General features: G+C 48.7%; 1 protein-coding gene across 2 annotated transcripts in view; it reads right to left on the bottom strand.

The window, feature by feature from the left end:
* The window catches only part of FAM124B (family with sequence similarity 124 member B), a 158,102-nt gene that overhangs the window by 49,752 nt on the left and 88,977 nt on the right, over nucleotides 1–19,373 (bottom strand). For both annotated transcript variants that reach the window (XM_086944860.1, XM_086944859.1), the window contains exon 2: nucleotides 15,655–16,397. In XM_086944860.1, coding sequence (XP_086800986.1) covers nucleotides 15,655–16,386 — 732 coding nt within the window. In that variant the 5' untranslated portion in view covers nucleotides 16,387–16,397. The remainder of the gene's footprint in view (nucleotides 1–15,654; nucleotides 16,398–19,373) is intronic.

The raw sequence follows: 19,373 nt of genomic DNA, 5'->3' as shown, positions 1-19,373 counted from the left end.
CCAGCAGCCCCATGTTGTTTGGAGACAGTGGCAATCATGGCCGTTATTGGGTATATCTGCCTCGTGATGGTGCTGCTCTCAGGACCTCTTGGCAACAAAAGCAGTGATGAATAGAATGCTTGAAGTAATCTCACCCACTGGCAGTCGCCCGGGCAGCATTCTAATCCATCCTTCTTCACCCACCATACCACCTCAATTTGAACCCAGCCATAAGCACTGCTCTTCAGCATTGTGTTGATAAAGCTCATTGCCACTGTGAAGTTACTAACGAGAATATGTGTTACTTGTAAATGTACACCCTATTTTATAAGAATTTCATACTCGAAGTAATTTGTCGAGCATGGTAAGCAATGCATGCAAAACCACCAGTCCAATCAAGGAATGTTTATGACCTCCATCCACATAATGTCACAAATAACATTATTCAAGACATCAATTACATTGAAGACGATAATACAGAAGCTGGGGCACAATGGTGTGAAGTGTACGGCCATACTATAGGCTATTGCACACAGAGCCCGATGTGATTGCCTGAAAGTCATGCCCAATCATACATAGGACTATGGGGTGCTGAGCAAAGGGCCCGGACTTTCATCCATTTTGTTTTTTGAAAATCTGTTTATTAGCATAGTGATCAGAGCAAAAACATAGAGTTATGATCGCATCAATAAATCAGAGTGGAACATGTTTCCGCTTGCACAGCAATAGTAGTTACATAGTACATTGTGATTTTGTTCTTTTTCCTTTACTGAATGAGTGTAACAAACCCATAAGAATCGAAATAAACCCTCCCTCCACCCCCAAGAAGCCCTCCCGACACTCCTATTGTGTGCGCATAAACATCAGAATGTACATTGGCCACACCCATGTTACTGTGTATCCCGGTAATGTCTATCCATACAGTCAGGCAGGGGTAGAATCAAGAACAGTACGGGATCTCCCGTACTATCGTCAAGTGCACCACAGTTCGAAACGGTACATGGAATCTCAAGAATAGCAAGACGTATTTAATACATGTGCAAGGAATCATTAGAGTCCCCATCGTCCCCTGCTTCAAACATTCCCAGAACGGCAAACCAGTCCAGTGAAATCGGTGTTTTCCTAAGGCCTCTACGTTCCTCTCGTTCCAGTGCTTCACCCTCCGCCCTGCCCCAACGTGACACTTCCGCTTTCCATAAATCAGGATCAGGTGGCCTAGGTGATTTCCACCTCACATCGTGATTGCTCGTTTCGCTAGCAAGAGGGCCATGTCAGTAAAACGTGTTGCCACGCTCCATGTTGGACCCAGCCCCAGGAGTGCATATTCTAGGGTGAGTGTTTGTGGCAAGGAGCCTGCTCCCTCGAGCAGGTCATTAATAGTGGTCCAATAATAACCTAGCTTGGGGCAGTGCCACAACATGTGTACTAGCGATGCCTCATCCGTGGCGCATGCGTCAACAGCATCAGGGAACATCATGTGTATGCAGTGTGGAGTCAAGTAGGCTCTGTGTAGTAACATCAGCTGGATGAACTTGAACTTGGGGTTTCTGGCTACCTTCTTGGGAAATTGGATGATACGTTCCCATTCCTTATCCCTTAGCGGTCTCCCTATGTCTCTTTCCCATTTCGTCCTGAGAGGCGATAGAGGGACCGCTCTCCCCGTTCTGATGCTAGCGGTGAGCCACTTAGTTAGGTGGCCACCCGTCCCCATGAGGTACTGCATCGTTGGCAAGGGGTTTGTGGGTGGTTCCCGTCCCTCATGTGCCCACCTACTTGTTACATAATGGCGAAGGCCAGCATGCAGGAGGAACGAGCCTCCATGAACACCATGCGTGGCCATGAAGTCTTCAAAGGACAGCAGGTGTCCCTCGGTAAAAAGGTCACCTATATGTGTCACCCCAGCGTCGTGCCGGGACATAAGTTTGTACGTTGTGAGCGGTCCCGACTCTAGTGGGATTCCCAAAAGTGGAATTGTGGGGGCATAGGACGTCGTCGGGGAGTGTATTTCAACGCCTTCCGCCAGTATAATACAGCAAGTCGGAGGAGCGGTGGGGCGTCTCTTGGCAGATCTGAGCGGGGTAAGAGCAATTCATGGATTCCCCCTTTAGCATGATCTTCCTCTGTCATGTTAATCTCGTGGAGGTTTCGACCCGCTAGCCAATAGGCCAGCCATTGTAGTTGGCACGCGTAGTTGTAGGCCCTGAAGTCTGGTACTCCCATGCCTCCGGATCCAGAGGGGAGCTGTAGTTTAGCAAGGCCTATGCGCCTGTGCCCCAGCCCCCACACGAGTTCCGTGAGGAGTGTGTCTAGTGTTTTAAATGTCGCCGCAGGGATCAGGAATGGCAGATTGGTGAAGTAGTAAATGAGGCGGGGAAGCATTACCATTTTGGAGATGGCCACTCTGCCGGCTACCGATAGTGGCAGTGACAGCCAAAATTGGATTTGCGCTTTCAGTGCTCTAATGGCCCTCCCGAGGTTGCCATCTATCATTACTTCGGCATCCCTGTAAATGTGTATAACGAGATATCGGAAAGTGGTGTCTGCCATTTGGAATGTGTGTGGTGCGAAGGGTAGAGGAGCGGACAAGCCCGCGTTCGCAAAGGTGAATCCGTATGACTTGGGTTCGCTTATGGTGAGGCCTGATAATGACCTGCAGTCCTCAAATATTTGAGGTATGGGGTCCAGGTTGCCCCGCAGATCATGGAGATATAAGATGATATCGTCGGCGTAGGCGGACACTACGTGTGTCGTCCCGTGTCTCCGAATGCCACGGAGGGGGGCCACCGTCCGGAGTTTACATAGCAGTGGTTCAAGGGCCAGGATAAATAGGAGCGGGGAGAGTGGGCAACCCTGCCGGGTGCCTCCCGCAATAGCTATTGGTCCTGAAATGTGTTTGGAGGTACGCACCCGAGCCGTGGGTCGGGTGTATAGCAGTTTGACCCAGGCAATATATTCGGGTGGAATCCCGAATTTCGCGAGCGTAGCGAACATGTAATCCCATCTGAGGGAATCAAAGGCTTGTTTCAAATCCAATGAGATGCAGCCCTCGGAGCCATGTCCGCCGGGTCTCGCAGCATCAGCTGGGCCAGCCTTCTAAGATTCATAGCCGTACTTCGACCCGGCACAAAACCACACTGGTCGGGATGGATCAGCTGCGGAATGAATTGAGCCAATCGCGTCGCTAACACCTTGCTCAGAATCTTATAATCGGTGTTGAGGAGAGATAAAGGTCTGTAGTTAACCAGGTGCATCCCATCTTTACCCGGTTTTAAGAGGAAGGTTATTAACGCTTGTAGGGATGACTGTGGCAAGGAGGTAGTCCGTAAAGCTTCCAGGTAAATAGTGTGTAAGCGCGGGGCTAGGAGATCTATGAACGTTGCATAGAATTCGGCCGGTAGGCCGTCCGTCCCGGGGGCCTTGCTACTCGGGAGAGCGTGTATCACCTGCCTAATCTCTGCTATCGTAATGTTACGCTTTAAGTCCTTGCATTGCCTGTCGGTGAGTTGGGGTAGTTCTAAATCCCTCATAAATTCCTCAAGGGCGGCCTCTGAGAGGTGTTGGTGGGGGCCATATAGTGTGGTGTAGTAGTCTTTGAATGCAGTATTGATTCCTATTTGAGTCGAAGTCAATATCCCTGTCTGGTCAATTATTTCCAAAATCGAATGGTATACCGGAGAGTCTCGTACAATACGGGCCAGCAGGGGGCCAGATCTATCCGCCTGCGTGTGCTGCCTTTTAGTGTATTCCCTGTAATCTAATAATCTCAGGTCTTCTAGTAGCTCGGCATGTTTTATATGTGCGTCCTGCAGTGGTGTGAAGTGTGCATTCGTGCCCACAGCTTCACTCTCCAGGGACGCCAGCTTCCTTCCACCTCTTTTAGATTATTGATTACCTCCCGTCTCCTGTCCACCCGGGTGGCCATCGCCTCTCCTCTGAGGAAGACTTTGAAGGTGTCCCACTCTATTTGTCGGGTGCTGGTGGTGTGTGCGTTCGTGTCAAAGTAGGCTTCAATGGTGTCTGACAGGGACGACCTGAAGAACGTGTCTTCAAGCAATTCCGTGGGCAATCTCCAAGTCGGGATGGGAGCCAGTAGTCTGCCCCATTGCCAAGTGAGTTCAACAGGGTTATGATCCCAGAGGGTTTTCCCCATGTGCTGAGCCTGGACAATCGATCCTGTCAGGGAACGGGAGCAGAATATATGGTCTATTCTGGTGTGTAGTTGGTGCGGTGGGGAGAAAAAGGTATATTCCCTATCTAGTAAATTTGTACTGCGCCATGCGTCTGCCAAATCCCAACCCTCCGCCCATTGTGCCAGTGCGTCCGCCTGATTCCTGCTTTCGGTGGCATGCAGTGGGGGGTGTGACCTATCCAGAGCAACATCTAGCACAGCGTTGAAATCCCCCCCCAATCACCCAGTGGTGATCAGCCCAATCCGCAAGGATCCCGTTGACATTCACCAAAAACTCTGATTGACCTGAATTCGGTGAATACACACAACCAAGCACGACGGCATCCCCATCCAATAAACCCCTTACAAACACATATCTACCCTCTTTGTCGATTCTCTGCTCTAACTGTTTAAAGGGAACAGAATTGCGAAGCCAAATAGCTGTCCCCCTAGAGAACGCCGAATAGGACGTAGCGAAGAGCTGCCCTCTCCATTTCTTGCGCAGCTTCACATTTTCAGGACTGTTCAGGTGTGTCTCTTGTAGGCAAGCTATCATGATTCCCCTACGGTTGAGTTGGGCCAGTATCCTGTGATGTTTGTGAACCGAGCCCATGCCCCGCACATTCCAGGTGCACAAATGGTAAACATTAAGTGGCCCCATGACCGACCGTGTAAAGCAGTAATGTTGAGTTCATGGGTGTCCATGCCAGACATGTCTTGCTGCAGGAGAGGAGTGTCATACAAACAGGTAACCCCTTAACATTAAGGTCCCCGGGCCAACGGGCTCGGGAGCCGAACCAAGATGCCCAACGTGGGCATAAGTCAACTAGTTCCATGTGCATGTGGTGGGGGGAGCAGACCACTCGTGCCTGTCTCTTATTGGCCCGCGATGGCATGGTAGCCCTCCATAAACTAGGCCCTTTTGCAACCCACTTTGTGCAGAGAATGATATCGTTCATACATTACCACCCGGAGAGTGTCCAACGTGTTGCTGCTCAGAACTCTGCTGCCATCTGGGCCGTGATCTTAGGGAACAATTGCAGGCTGTCCACCGATCCCGATACCTCGGTGTGCGTGTCAGTGGTGACAGTGACCCTGTCCCCGGCTGCTCACGCGTCGTGTGCGGCGAGCGCCTCCTCCGTCAGCTGCATCACGGATGATTGACCCGTTGGCCGGTCCCCTGTAGCTTGTGCCCTCGTCGGTGACCCCACCGAGGGGGTTCGTCTGGTGTTGGAAGTGGTGTCCCTCCGGTCTGGCGGACTCCGATGTCTGTTGCTTCCGGCGGCGGCAAATGGGTCCTGCAAGGCCGGTGGTATTAGTGTGACCTCCATCCCTTCCTCCGCCTCCTCTGGCGAGTCGAAGAAGTGAGATTTGTTACCATGTAGGACCTTGAGTCGTGCGGGGAACAGGAGCGCATATTTCATGTCTCTCTCTCGCAATTTGCGCTTCACTCCCATGAAGGTGGATCTGGCTCGTTGTACCGTGGGCGTGAAGTCAGGATATATTGAGACATTCTTGTCCTCATAGCGTATTGGCGCCTTCTCTCGAGCCACCCGCAGCACAGTGTCACGATCCTTGTAGTGGAGAAGGCGCGCAATCAAAGGACGAAGGGGTGCTCCCGGTTGCGGGGGTCTCGACGGCATTCTGTGTGCTCGTTCCACACTGTACAGGGCAGTAAGATCCTCCGGGCCCACCATTTTCCGTAGCCAATCTTCCACGAATTGGGTGGGGTTTCTCCCCTCGCTCCGTTCCGGAATGCCTAGGATGCGGACATTGTTGCGGCGGGCACGTCCCTCCGCATCGTCCACCCTGTCCCATAGCTGCTTGAGTTGTTTCTTCACGCCCTCCAGCTTCTCAGAGTGTTCAGTCTGTTGGGGTATGAGATCGTTCAGCGCTATTTTCTGTTCTAAGACTCGCTCTGCCAGTTTGTTATGATCAGCTCGGAGCAGGGAGAGGCCTGTCGCCATACTGTCTATGCGTGATTCCAGCACCTCACGTGTGGCGCGTATTTCGTTGAGGATAAGATCCAGTTTGGCGTCTTGCGATCCCTTCCCTGTCAGTGGGATAATGTCCACATTTGAGGAGGCTAGTGGGTCCTCCGAGCCCGTGGACTGCATGTCCACCGGCGCGCCTTGGTCCTGGGTCCTGCCCCTGTGTCTGCCCATTGATCTAGTAAGCAGGGTGGCGCTGTAGAAGGTGCACTCACCGGTCACGGCACTTACAATTATCCTCGCACAGCGCCGAAGGGTGGCCGCGCAGTTCCTTGAGCCAACGGGAAGGAGGCAAGTGTTAGGCAGGTCCCCAGATCAAATAGGGCCAATGATGCTGCGGTAATGATAGCGCCTCTGGCAGGTGTGGTGGCGCCCCGCGAAGGGTCCTGCGTACGGCTACAGTCTTGGCCTCAGCAAGGTGATGAGGGGGGCCACGGTTCGCAGGCAGGGGGGGGGGAAAGAGGCCGGGAGGATGTGAGGCGCCTCTCGCCCGGTCCAGTAGCAGGGATCTCCTGGACTGTGGCCCACCCGCAGGCTGCTGTGTGGTTGAACCCCGTGAAGGTGCCTGGGGGCCCCCACCCTGGTGATGAGTGCAGGGGCCGTGCGTGGGTGTCGCAGTGCATCCTCTGCGTCTCTGCCCCCAGGTTGTCGCAGCGCCTGCAGTGGTGTGAAGTGTGCATTCGTGCCCGCAGCTTCACTCTCCAGGGACGCCAGCTTACCCTCCACCTCTTTTAGATTATTGATTACCTCCCGTCTCCTGCCCACCCGGGTGGCCATCGCCTCTCCTCTGAGGAAGACTTTGTCATGTCCCACTCTATTTGTCGGGTGCTGGCGGTGTGTGCGTTCGTGTCAAAGTAGGCTTCAATGGTGTCTGACAGGGACGACCTGAAAACCGTGTCTTCAAGCAATTCGGTGGGCAATCTCCAAGTCGGGATGGGAGCCAGTAGTCGGCCCCATTGCCAAGTGAGTTCAACAGGGTTATGATCCCAGAGGGTTTTCCCCATGTGCTGAGCCTGGACAATCGATCCCGTCAGGGAACGGGAGCAGAATATATGGTCTATTCTGGTGTGTAGTTGGTGCGGTGGGGAGAAAAAGGTATATTCCCTATCTAGTAAATTTGTACTGCGCCATGCGTCTGCCAAATCCCAACCCTCCGCCCATTATGCCAGTGCGTCCGTCTGCTTCCTGCTTTCGGTGGCATGCAGTGGGGGTGTGACCTATCCAGAGCAACATCTAGCACAGCGTTGAAATCCCCCCCCAATCACCCAGTGGTGATCAGCCCAATCCGCAAGGATCCCGTTGACATTCACCAAAAACTCTGATTGACCTGAATTTGGTGAATACACACAACCAAGCACGACGGCATCCCCATCCAATAAACCCCTTACAAACACATATCTACCCTCTTTGTCGATTCTCTGCTCTAACAGTTTAAAGGGAACAGAATTGCGAAGCCAAATAGCTGCCCCGCTAGAGAACGCCGAATAGGACGTAGCGAAGAGCTGCCCTCTCCATTTCTTGCGTAGCTTCACATTTTCGGCACTGTTCAGGTGTGTCTCTTGTAGGCAAGCTATCATGATTCCCCTACGGTTGAGTTGGGCCAGTATCCTGTGACGTTTGTGAACCGAGCCCATGCCCCGCACATTCCAGGTGCACAAATGGTAAACATTAAGTGGCCCCATGACCGACCGTGTAAAGCAGTAATGTTGAGTTCATGGGTGTCCATGCCAGACATGTCTTGCTGCAGGAGAGGAGTGTCATACAAACAGGTAACCCCTTAACATTAAGGTCCCCGGGCCAACGGGCTCGGGAGCCGAACCAAGATGCCCAACGTGGGCATAAGTCAACTAGTTCCATGTGCATGTGGTGGGGGGAGCAGACCACTCGTGCCTGTCTCTTATTGGCCCGCGATGGCATGGTAGCCCTCCATAAACTAGGCCCTTTGGCAACCCACTTTGTGCAGAGAATGATATCGTTCATACATTACCACCCGGAGAGTGTCCAACGTGTTGCTGTTCAGAACTCTGCTGCCATCTGGGCCGTGATCTTAGGGAACAATTGCAGGCTGTCCACCGATCCTGATACCTCGGTGTGAGTGTCAGTGGTGACAGTGACCCTGTCCCCGGCTGCTCCCGCGTCGTGTGCGGCGAGCGCCTCCTCCGTCAGCTGCATCACGGATAATTGACCCGTTGGCCGGTCCCCTGTAGCCTGTGCCCTCGTCGGTGACCCCACCGAGGGGGTTCGTCTGGTGTTGGAAGTGGTGTCCCTCCGGTCTGGCGGACTCCGATGTCTGTTGCTTCCGGCGGCGGCAAATGGGTCCTGCAAGGCCGGTGGTGTTAGTGTGACCTCCATCCATTCCTCCGCCTCCTCTGGCGAGTCGAAGAAGTGAGATTTGTTGCCATGTAGGATCTTGAGTCGTGCGGGGAACAGGAGCGCATATTTCATGTCTCTCTCTCGCAATTTGCGCTTCACTCCCATGAAGGTGGATCTGGCTTGTTGTACTGTGGGCGTGAAGTCAGGATATACTGAGACATTCTTGTCCTCATAGCGTATTGGCGCCTTCTCTCGAGCCACCCGCAGCACAGTGTCACGATCCTTGTAGTGGAGAAGGCGCGCAATCAAAGGACGAAGGGGTGCTCCCGGTTGCGGGGGTCTCGACGGCATTCTGTGTGCTCAATCCACTCTGTACAGGGCAGTAAGATCCTCCGGGCCCACCATTTTCCGTAGCCAATCTTCCACGAATTGGGTGGGGTTTCTCCCCTCGCTCCGTTCCGGAATGCCTAGGATGCGGACATTGTTGCGGCGGGCACGTCCCTCCGCATCGTCCACCCTGTCCCATAGCTGCTTGAGTTGTTTCTCCACGCCCTCCAGCTTCGCAGAGTGTTCCGTCTGTTGGGGTATAAGATCGTTCAGCGCTATTTTCTGTTCTGAGACTCGCTCTGCCAGTTTGTTATGATCAGCTCGGAGCAGGGAGAGGCCTGTCGCCATACTGTCTATGCGTGATTCCAGCGCCTCACGTGTGGCGCGTATTTCGTTGAGGATAAGATCCAGTTTGGCGTCTTGCGATCCCTTCCCTGTCGGTGGGATAATGGCCACATTTGAGGAGGCTAGTGGGTCCTCCGAGCCCGTGGACTGCATGTCCACCGGCGCGCCTTGGTCCTGCCCCTGTGTCTGCCCATTGATCTAGTAAGCAGGGTGGCGCTGTAGAAGGTGCACTCACCGGTCACGGCCCTTACAATTATCCTCGCACAGCGCCGAAACGTGGCCGCGCAGTTCCTTGAGCCAACGGGAAGGAGGCAAGTGTTAGGCAGGTCCCCAGATCAAATAGGGCCAATGATGCTGCGGTAATGATAGCGCCTCTGGCAGGTGTGGTGGCGCCCCGCGAAGGGTCCTGCGTACGGCTACAGTCTTGGCCTCAGCAAGGTGATGAGGGGGGGCCACGGTCCGCAGGCAGGGGGGGCACGTCAGAGGCCGGGAGGATGTGAGGCGCCTCTCACCCGGTCCAGTAGCAGGGATCTCCTGGACTGTGGCCCGCCCGCAGGCCGCTGTGTGGTTGAACCCCGTGAAGGTGCCCCGGGCCCCCACCCTGGTGATGAGTGCAGGGGCCGTGCGTGGGTGTCGCAGTGCGTCCTCGGCGTCTCTGCCCCCAGGTTGTCGCAGCGCGCTCCAGGCAGTGCAGGGCGCCGTATCAGTCACTTGGGGTATCCGGGGCCCAAGGGGATGACAAGATGGCGATTGTAGCACCGCCGCAGCGCCGGAGCGCACCGCGTTGCTGGTGCGTGGCTCAGGCAGCTGTCTCGGGTCTCCTGGTGCCAATGATCGTCCTCACGCTCCCCTGGCCCCACTCTCCTCACCAGTTCTCAAGTCTGTGAGAGTGCCTCCGCGCCGCGCAGGCGGGCACTGGGCCGGTCCCAGTGCCTCCCGCGGCCGCAGGCGGGCTGCCCGGCAGGATAATTCCGTCTGGGGATCTCAGCGTCAGGGGGAGGTAGTAAGGCGATAGTTGGAGCGGGCGCCCGCCACCGTCCACGGGCCCGTCAGCAGGTTCCGTATCCCGTCTCCGGCCTGGGTCCCCCTCACAGTGCGCCGATACCCGGCAGCAGCTCGGTCATTCGGCCAATCGAGGCCGCGGCTCACCACAGTGCAGCAGGCCCCAGCAGGCACCACAGTCCCCCAGCGTCTCCGGTGGTGTCCAAGGGGGGCGGCTCTCCGTCGCTGCACGCCGCTCACCTCCTGAGGCTCCGGGCACAGTATCTAGGCGGGTCGCACTTCGGGCAGGCAGGATAATTCGCTCGTTTCGAGGGCTAAGGGCGGAGCTCTTCGACTACACGTCCGCCATGATCAGCTCTTGGCCACGCCCCCCCCGGACTTTCATCCATAAGCGGTTCAGACACACTGGCACTTAGATTTGAAGTGCTGGGCCTGATCATAAGTCAGGCAATGAATTCATCCCACTTCGATTGAAGTTTGCTCTGACCTTAAAAACCACTGACCTTCAATGCGAGGTCAAGTACTTTGCATTGTTGCATTGTTAGAAGTTATGTTTGTGCTGCGCTTAGAAAGAGGACGTGTACCCTAATTTCCAAACTGTTATACCAGAAAAGTAAATTCGGGCTCCTGGAAAGGGCAGAAGGCAATAATGACCTTCTTGAATGAGAGGCTGCGGGAAGGTTCATAGTAAAGTTTAGAGGAAATGCTGTCAAAGAGTGTAGGGTTTCTGTGAGAAATGTGCAATCATTGCATATATGGAATTTTGCAATCCCTGACTAGTGCACGGGATAGGAATGCCACTGGACCACTGCCTCCTGACAAAATTCCTGGGCCTGGTCAAACACCTGAAGGAAGAGGAGAAGTCTACCTTATTGCTTGGAAAGGAAGATGGAGGCATTCCTGACTTCTACTGAAACCCAGGAACATGAACTGCTGCCCAAGGGTCACTAGGTAGCCTCCTGGGGTCATATTGTATAAAGTGCCCTGAGGGCGCAACAGACGTTTGGGCCGGCTTTGCGCACTCCCAGGGCACTTTGGTATTACAGAAGGGGCCGCAGACGCTTCTGCGGCCCCATCTATAAAACTGATGGTGCTGGTGTTCCCTTATTGCAAGGAGGTGTGCCCCATGCAAATGAGGGAATCCCTTTGCCTCTGCGCCCGCGCCATATTACGGACGCAGACGCAGAGTCAAAGAAGCCCTCAGGAGTTGCACTGAGAGTGGGTCATCTAAAAGGTGGTGCACTGTCAGTGCACCCCCTGAAGGAGGCCTTCTGGAGGGGGGAAAGGGAGTCCCATGGATCACCCCAGACATCCCCTTACATGCTTCTGCAGTCACTGAGTGCACCCGCCTGCAAGGGTATCTCTAATCTCCTTCAAAAGTGCAGGCAAGTTGCCGACTGCACTGTGAAAACACAGAGCAGCTGTGAAGCCTGTGAGATACCCACTCTGTCTACGCTAACCCTCAAAAAGATACTAAGAACAGGTAGTGGAGTTCAGTCATTAATTTCACATGAGCATATATGTCCTGGAAGCGTACTATAGGTGAACTGAATTCCCACTAATGTCTACAACCATATTAAGGATCACATCAATTGAGAAGGACATCTAGCAATTACTCATTCCATGGATACACCAAAGATGTTGGTCAACTGGCTGTAAATCATCTCCTGCTCTTCGTACTCCAAAAAGTAGAAAACGAAACAAACGTATTAACCAACATCTTGAAATGAAGGCTTTTTTGGTCTGTTAATTTGCTTTCCTATGTGAACACGTTGTGTGTGATTGCCTAATGTAATAGATCCGTAGACTAGATTGTATTGTAGTAATCATAAAATGGTACTGAGCAGGAATATTGTCGTAAAAATATCGACTAACCTAAATATCGCTGCAAAAATATCTACAGGAAGAAATATCGATGACAAAAATATCGTTTGACCAGAATATCGACAGACAAGTAAGTAATATCGTTAACATTAATATAGTTGTAATAAATATCGTTTACAAAAACATAGTTTACAATAATATCGTTTTTTAAATAATTATAAGTAATGTAGTGTTTTTAATGAATATATGTAGTCAAAGTAGTATTTTTAGTAGTATATTATTATTTAATAATGTATTTTCAGTTGAATTTAGTATTAATAGTTCCGTAGCGGGTTGTGGGTTTATAGGGGAGTAGGGTGGGAAGTAATTTAAATATAATGAAATAATACATTAATTATTGTTTTAAATGAATATAAATAGTGTAATAAATAATAGTTAATTAATTTCAATTAGTTAATTGAATAATAATTATGTAATTAATTATGTTAATTTTTTAATACATTTTAGGTGTGTTCAGGATTTTTTTAGTGAAAATGTTTTTGGGTAAAGGGGTATTTTTAGGGTTCAGGGTCAGTTTTCAGTTTTTGGGTAAAGGGGTATTTTTAGGCTTCAGGGTCAGTTTTCAGTTTTTGGGTAAAGGGGTATTTTTAGGGTTCAGGGTCAGTTTTCAGTTTTTGGGTAAAGGGGTATTTTTAGGGTTTAGGGTCAGTTTTCAGTTTTTGGGTAAAGGGGTATTTTTAGGGTTCAGGGTCAGTTTTCAGTTCTTGGGTAAAGGGGTATTTTTTGGGTTCAGGGTCAGTTTTCAGTTTTTGGGTAAAGGGGTATTTAAATATAATGAAATAATAGATCAATTAATGTTTTAAATGAATATAAATAGTGTAATAAATAATAGTTAATTAATTTCAATTAGTTATTTGATTAATAATTATGTAATTAATTATGTTAATTTTTTAATTAATTTTAGGTGTGTGTACAGGATTTTTTTAGTGAAAATATTTTTGGGTAAAGGGGTATTTTTAGGGTTCAGGGTCAGTTTTCAGTTTTTGGGTAATGGGGTATTTTTAGGGTTCAGGGTCAGTTTGGGGTTTTTGGGTAAAGGGGTATTTTAATTATATGTATGTATTATTGTTGTTATATAAAGTAATGTGTAAAATCAATTTATATGTCCACATTTATTAAGTTTATAATTAAAAAGTGTAGTACATTTTTTTGAAATAGTTAAAAAGTAATGTCATGTATTTTGTTAATAGTACTTATATTTATTTATTATTTAATGTAATTTTAATTATTTTACAAAGTCGATATTTTTTACATCTATATTATTTACAACGATATTTTGGAGTCGATATTTATGTACTTACCTGTTTAAGTATAGGGTGTCGATATTTTTGTAAACGATATTTTTACAACGATATTTATGTCAGCTATATTTTTGTAATCGATATTTTAACACCCTACCCATAAAATAATTACAATAAATACACATAAAATAAAATGACTAAGATCGATAAAACTATACAAAATAGCCAACTTAGTCATAAAGAAAGCAGACGAGCCAACACAACTAAATACTTCCTTGGTTAAAAAAGCATGTGTCCCTTGGGATTTGATTAGTGAAATAAAATTCTATTGCTTCTTCCTCAGTCCTAATATTTGACTCAGTAACAAATTTCCAAAGGTAGATTTTAGGCACATTTAACCGTATAGGGCAAATGAAAATATTATGTTCCATATTTTCAACTTTATAACCACACATATAGCTTGATGTAGTAATGAGATTCATCTATTGATCGGTGTGGTGTATTCTGACTATTCCATCCCTCCACTGTGCAGTAACAGGAGTGTTGCATGTGTTTGAAGCCTTGCTGGAATATGTGTTTTATGTAACTCGAAGCTAAAATTCATATCATTTTTTTTAAATATTTTAATAATTAAAATAAATATTATGTAATCTAAAATATTTTTAGACTTTCAAAAATATGTTTCCATTTAGTCTCTTATTTTCTCGTCGTATTTGTGTTTTTACTTTCTTCTTTGATTTCTAGGAGAGTGTGTTGCAATACTAGTGACTGGCCAAGTGAGGTACGTACTTACCACAAGGGGTGGCTGCAGTAGATTTGATCCGGTTTTGCCAGTAGTACTATTGCAGTAGATGAAAGTGGAACTTTTATGAATAGTAATTGCATATTTTAGTACTTGCATGTCCCTCCTTAAAACCCTTGTTAAAGTTATCTTAACCCCAACTATTTGGTTGTAAATATTCCTCATTTTCCAACCACCTGCTTTCTCCTACTCACATTTGCTACAAAAACGTATACATACCTCTTTGTTGCAGGGCTTTCCCCAGATGGGCTCGAGCCATTGGAGACCAGTTTTGAAAGCCCGGGGCTGCTGCCGGTGCCTCTGTCACTTTCCTTAGCTCGCCAATATTGATTGCAGCAGGCACAGGGGACTTCAAGGCAGAGAGAGAAAGAGCTGTACAGGGTGATAACTATCTGAGAGGCAAAATAAAGACAGAAGAGAGAGGTAGAGAGAGAGAGAGAGAGAGTGAGGGAGGGGGAGAGAGAGGGAGGGAAGGGAGGGAGAGAGAGAGGCGGAGGGAGGGAGAGAGAGGGGGGGGGATAGAGTGGGAAGGGAGAGAAGATGGGGAGAGAGGGGGGAACGAGGAAGAGAGAGAGAGAGAGAGGGAGGAGAAGGAGAGGGAGACGGGAGAAAGAGAGAGAGAATGGATGGATGGACGGACAGACGGACGATGGATGGATGGTTAGATGGATGGATGGGCAGAGAGAAATAGAGCAAGGAAGTGAGTGGGACTTGTTTGAGCAATTTTGCCGGGGATGGTTTTGGCTCGCCAGTCTGGCCCTGGTGTGCGGAGATCTCCACACTCGTAGCAGAGATGTCTGCACATAAGCCATTGGCCCGGCATAGGCGTAGCGCTACAGCCAGAGATCTATCAATAGTATTTGTGAGTGTGTGAAGTAGTACTACTGGAGTTCCACTTTCCTTACTCAGAATGCTTTTATTTATAGGCCCTTATGTGTCCACTTTAGCTATCAAGCAACAATATTAAATTAGTTTGTTGATTACTGTGAAGCCCTGGCATGGTGCATTCTGCCCTATCTTTAGGCATTATGAAACAGGAACGGTAAATAGCTTTTAAATATGTATTTATGATAACTAATTATTGCTTTTGGAAGACTGTGATATTTTCATTTTTTTTAAAAACATGAATCCAAATGTTTCAATTATCAGTAGACAAATCATTGTAGAGCATTACATCCAACTAATCAACAATCATTCATTTTGGTCATTTGAAAGTTTAGTCGTAAATGCTGCTTGAAAAGAAGCCATTGTCTTCAGGAGCATATTGCTTCATTTTTGTATATTTAGGTATGAAAGAACCAGGCAGTGGACATCTATCGGTAACCGGTAGAAATGTGACGAAACCCATAGTGCATCTTATAATTTGGTGCTCTATAAAGCAGTTAACTAAATTTGTATTGAAAACAAACAACAGACTTGTATGTGCTTGTTCAACACTCCAATTTGGTCTGCAAGAACTGGAACTGTAAAGGAACATTTTAGACATCAATGTAACAATAGCATTTATACTATCGAACAAATATTTTTTTCAAATACTTTATTAAACCACTATATATTTGTCCAACTTAGTCCAGAAGCAATTCAAAACTGCCAACAACATACCTGAAGCAGTATCTTGTTTCCATCATAGTCATGTGTTTGCCACCGAGCGTGGCTAATACGAATGCATGGATTGGGAAGAAGAGGTACAAGTTGTCCAATTTCCTGGACCTTGAACTGCAGTACAGAACATTCCTTCACTTCCACCGGCACCCCGGGGGGCAGCTGCTTTATAGAGAGCTGGACAGACATGTTCTCTGTTGAGTAGAGGACAAAAAAATTGAAGCTGCTTTTCTGCACAGTTGCTTCTTTCTGTAAGAGCATTTCGTATAGTCTCACTGCATCCTCAAAGTTTTCGAAGCTGCAATACAAAGTAACTCGCAAGATCTCCGTCCCATAATGAACTTGCCTGACACCCCAGACAGGCATGTGGACATCCAGGCTATAGAAATCTTGGCTGACCTGCATGCAAGGACCAGGTCTACCCTTTGCACATTCTGTCCGGAGAAACTGCCAGGGTGGGTGCTGGAAAAAGTTGAGCGTGTGGAGAATCCGCTCTTCACCAAAGTCCTCGTGAAGGAAAAGAAGAACAGACATCCCTGGAAACCCGGGAATCTTCTTGGGGTACCGTTCAAAGTACTTTATGGAAGCAACGTGTTCTGAAACAAGGAAAAGTTTAATACCTGGCCATAGGCCCTGGAAAAGGTGATCAAGGATTTGTCGAAGAAGCACGGCATCTCCAGAACTGGCTAAAAGGTGCACGGTCATAGCCAAAGTGTTCGCTTGTTCATCCATTATAACAGCATCTTAAAGAGAGAAAAATAGCAATTAGAAACACTCCTAGGTGCTGAAGCAAATATAGCCATTGTGTTCACTTTGCCAACATCCACATAATTGTCAAAACCTACAACCACATAACAGAGGGGATAGCTAATATAAAATGCTATGTCTCTGGCCAACCATAGATCAGTGTCTCAGTTGGAGCTGAAACTCTCTAGACACTGAATGCATCTGTTTCACTTACCACAAATCCTTCCTACAAAACTCAGAACAGACAGATAGAGGGTATGATCTCAAATCCATTTGGAAAAGCTAGTTACTGCCCCAAGGAAATATAAGCACTCTTGCACCTCTAGTGCTGAATTCTGTTTCTTCCATTACAGGGCCTACTCGTGTTAGGCATCTGCCTACCAATCCTGTAATTTTCAGTCATTCACCATTGGGCTGATCCTCGTCTCTTTATGACCCCTTCTCACCACAAGAGCCATGATATGTGATATACGCTTAAGCATATATAAAGAGAATTATCCAGGACCCTGTTTGGTCAACAGACTGCCCTGCAATTATGGTTGAGGATTTTGCTCTTTCTTTCATTACAGAACTCAATCTCACTATAACATCTATAGTATCCAGCAGCAACTACCCTTGATCCTGGGAATAATTTTCAACACCACCTAGTCACCACCTAGTCACTAGCATGTTCACTCAGCATTCAAGACGGCACTAAGCTCACTATAGCGTCCTCCACATTCCTGCAAGCTGACCTTAGCATCACCCTCTATAAAAACGGCACTGTCCTGATCCAAGCTACAACTAAAAATCTTAATAAATTTGCGGACCTCTTTACCCTCCTCAGAAACCATGTGCATGACTCTCTGAGGGTAACCAACACCGACCCTGTCGAGCCTCCAACCAGCCAGTCTGACGTGCCTAGCCACCCTTAAACCACCTTACGCCGGGAAGGCATAACCAGGCGCTATATAAACTTCCTTATTATTATTATTAGGACGCCCGGGCTTGCCAGTAGAATCGCAGCTAGTCCTCCGGTCTCCTCCCGCTAGTTCCCCACTCTGTACTTTAGACTGATAATCCTCCAAGGACCTGACACAGATCGAGCTAGCCCCTCTACCCCTTCTCCTACACATACCGATAGAACTGCCCCAGAACCACTGTCACCCTGCCCTCAAGCACGTCCCTCTATTTGGATATTGAAACTCTGCACTCCAGAGCAACCAAATTAACGCAGAGCATCCATAACTCCATTTTGGACCTGAAGAACCTCCTTCACCTCGCTGAACTCTCCCTCGCTAAGCTCAAGTTCTCGCAGGACTCCTTCCCTCCTATACCACCAAGCACCCACAACTGCTACCCGTGAGACACCTTCGCCCCCGCAAATACCCATGCCCCCTCTTGGAGGAGAAAATCCTAGCTCTCATCCTCTCCTACAACACTACTACCATGGTCACCCCATGCCCACCAGACCTCACCGAAGAAGAAAGTCTAGCCACCCACCTTGACTACCACACTGCCCCAGTTTCCCCCTGTCCACCGGGCGTGATTGCCGACCATGCCATCTGCACGTTCGCCATCAACCCCAACAGATCAGCTACCCTCCGTAACAGAAGCGTGGTTAATAGCAATCTAGTACCCGTACCCCTGTCCGCCCTGTCTCCATTCTCACCCACCGACCCCCCTCTGTCTGGCCTTTAAATCAACTGCTGATCGGCTGTCAGGCATGCTGCTGATATCGCTGATCTCATCCTGAACAAAAACCTTGACTTAGCGATCCTCACCTAATCGTGTCTCAACGAATCCTCATATCCATGCCTGGACCTCCTAGTCCCTCCCAACTACAACATTGCTACGCTGGATAGGCAATCCAGCAAAAAAGGAGGAGGCATTGCCTGCATCTACCGCTCTACCCTCATTATCACAGAACTTCTAGCGGACACCTCAGACTCCTGCAAATACCTCGCCCTTTCCATTTGCAGCAACTCCACCCAACTGAGCAATCTGCACATCTTTTACCACCCCCCAGGCACGAACCACATCTTCACTGACCACTTCATAGAAATCATCACAGCCAAAGTTTCCTTCAACGCTAATGACATTTTCCCTTGTGATTTCAACCTGCATTGGAACGATCCTAAGGATCCTCATGTCAATGCCATCAAAGACCTCCTGGCCGATCAAGCCCTGACCCAAGCCTGTACTCTCCCTACACACTTGAAAGGGGCTACCCTTGACTGGATCATCTTCAAGGAGTCAACAGTTAAACTTATCCCTATAGACCCATGCGACTGGTCGGACCATGATACTATCTTCTTCCAATTACCTGGCACCCACAAAACAAGGGCACCGCAACCTGTAATTCCAAAACGCTGGGTCAGAGACACCAAAAACCTGGACCTCAGGGAACTGAAGGCTTGCTGCAATTCTCCCCCCCCCCTCGCATATCATAACGGCCAGTGGCCTCAATGACCACTACTCTGCTACTATAACTAACATTCTAGATGACCTAGCCCCGCTAAAAATAAAAAGAACCCAAATCAAAGACAGGAATCCCTGATTTTATTTATTTATTCAAAGTTTTATATAGCGCGAACAAGATCCTTACAGATATCAGAGCGCTTCACAATGGCAGGGTAGGGGCAGTAGGAAAGAACAATGGTAATGGGAGCAATGTAGTAGTCACTAACATGAAGGATAATAATAAAACAAAATACATAAAACAAATCAATATACAGTCAGGTGAACAGGTAATAAAACTGCACACGTCATGGATCACATTACATAGGTGTTCAGGTACACCTTGGGTGTGTGGCAGGCTTATAACAGTGTTTTAGTATAGAGAGCGCACTGAGTGAGGGCATCGGGAGGGTGAATCTGTGACCCAATGTGTCTCATATATTGGTCGGTAGGACGAAAGAAGCGAAGTAGTGTCACCATCAGGTAGAGGTATAATGCCAAAGGACAAGGAGAGCATTGATACAAGGCAATGT

This window comes from Lissotriton vulgaris, chromosome 11 (genome assembly GCF_964263255.1).
Source record: "Lissotriton vulgaris chromosome 11, aLisVul1.2, whole genome shotgun sequence".
NCBI lineage: Eukaryota > Metazoa > Chordata > Amphibia > Caudata > Salamandridae > Lissotriton > Lissotriton vulgaris.
The sequence above is the reverse complement of the archived record's forward strand: the minus strand, read 5'-3'. Positions and strand labels throughout refer to the sequence as shown.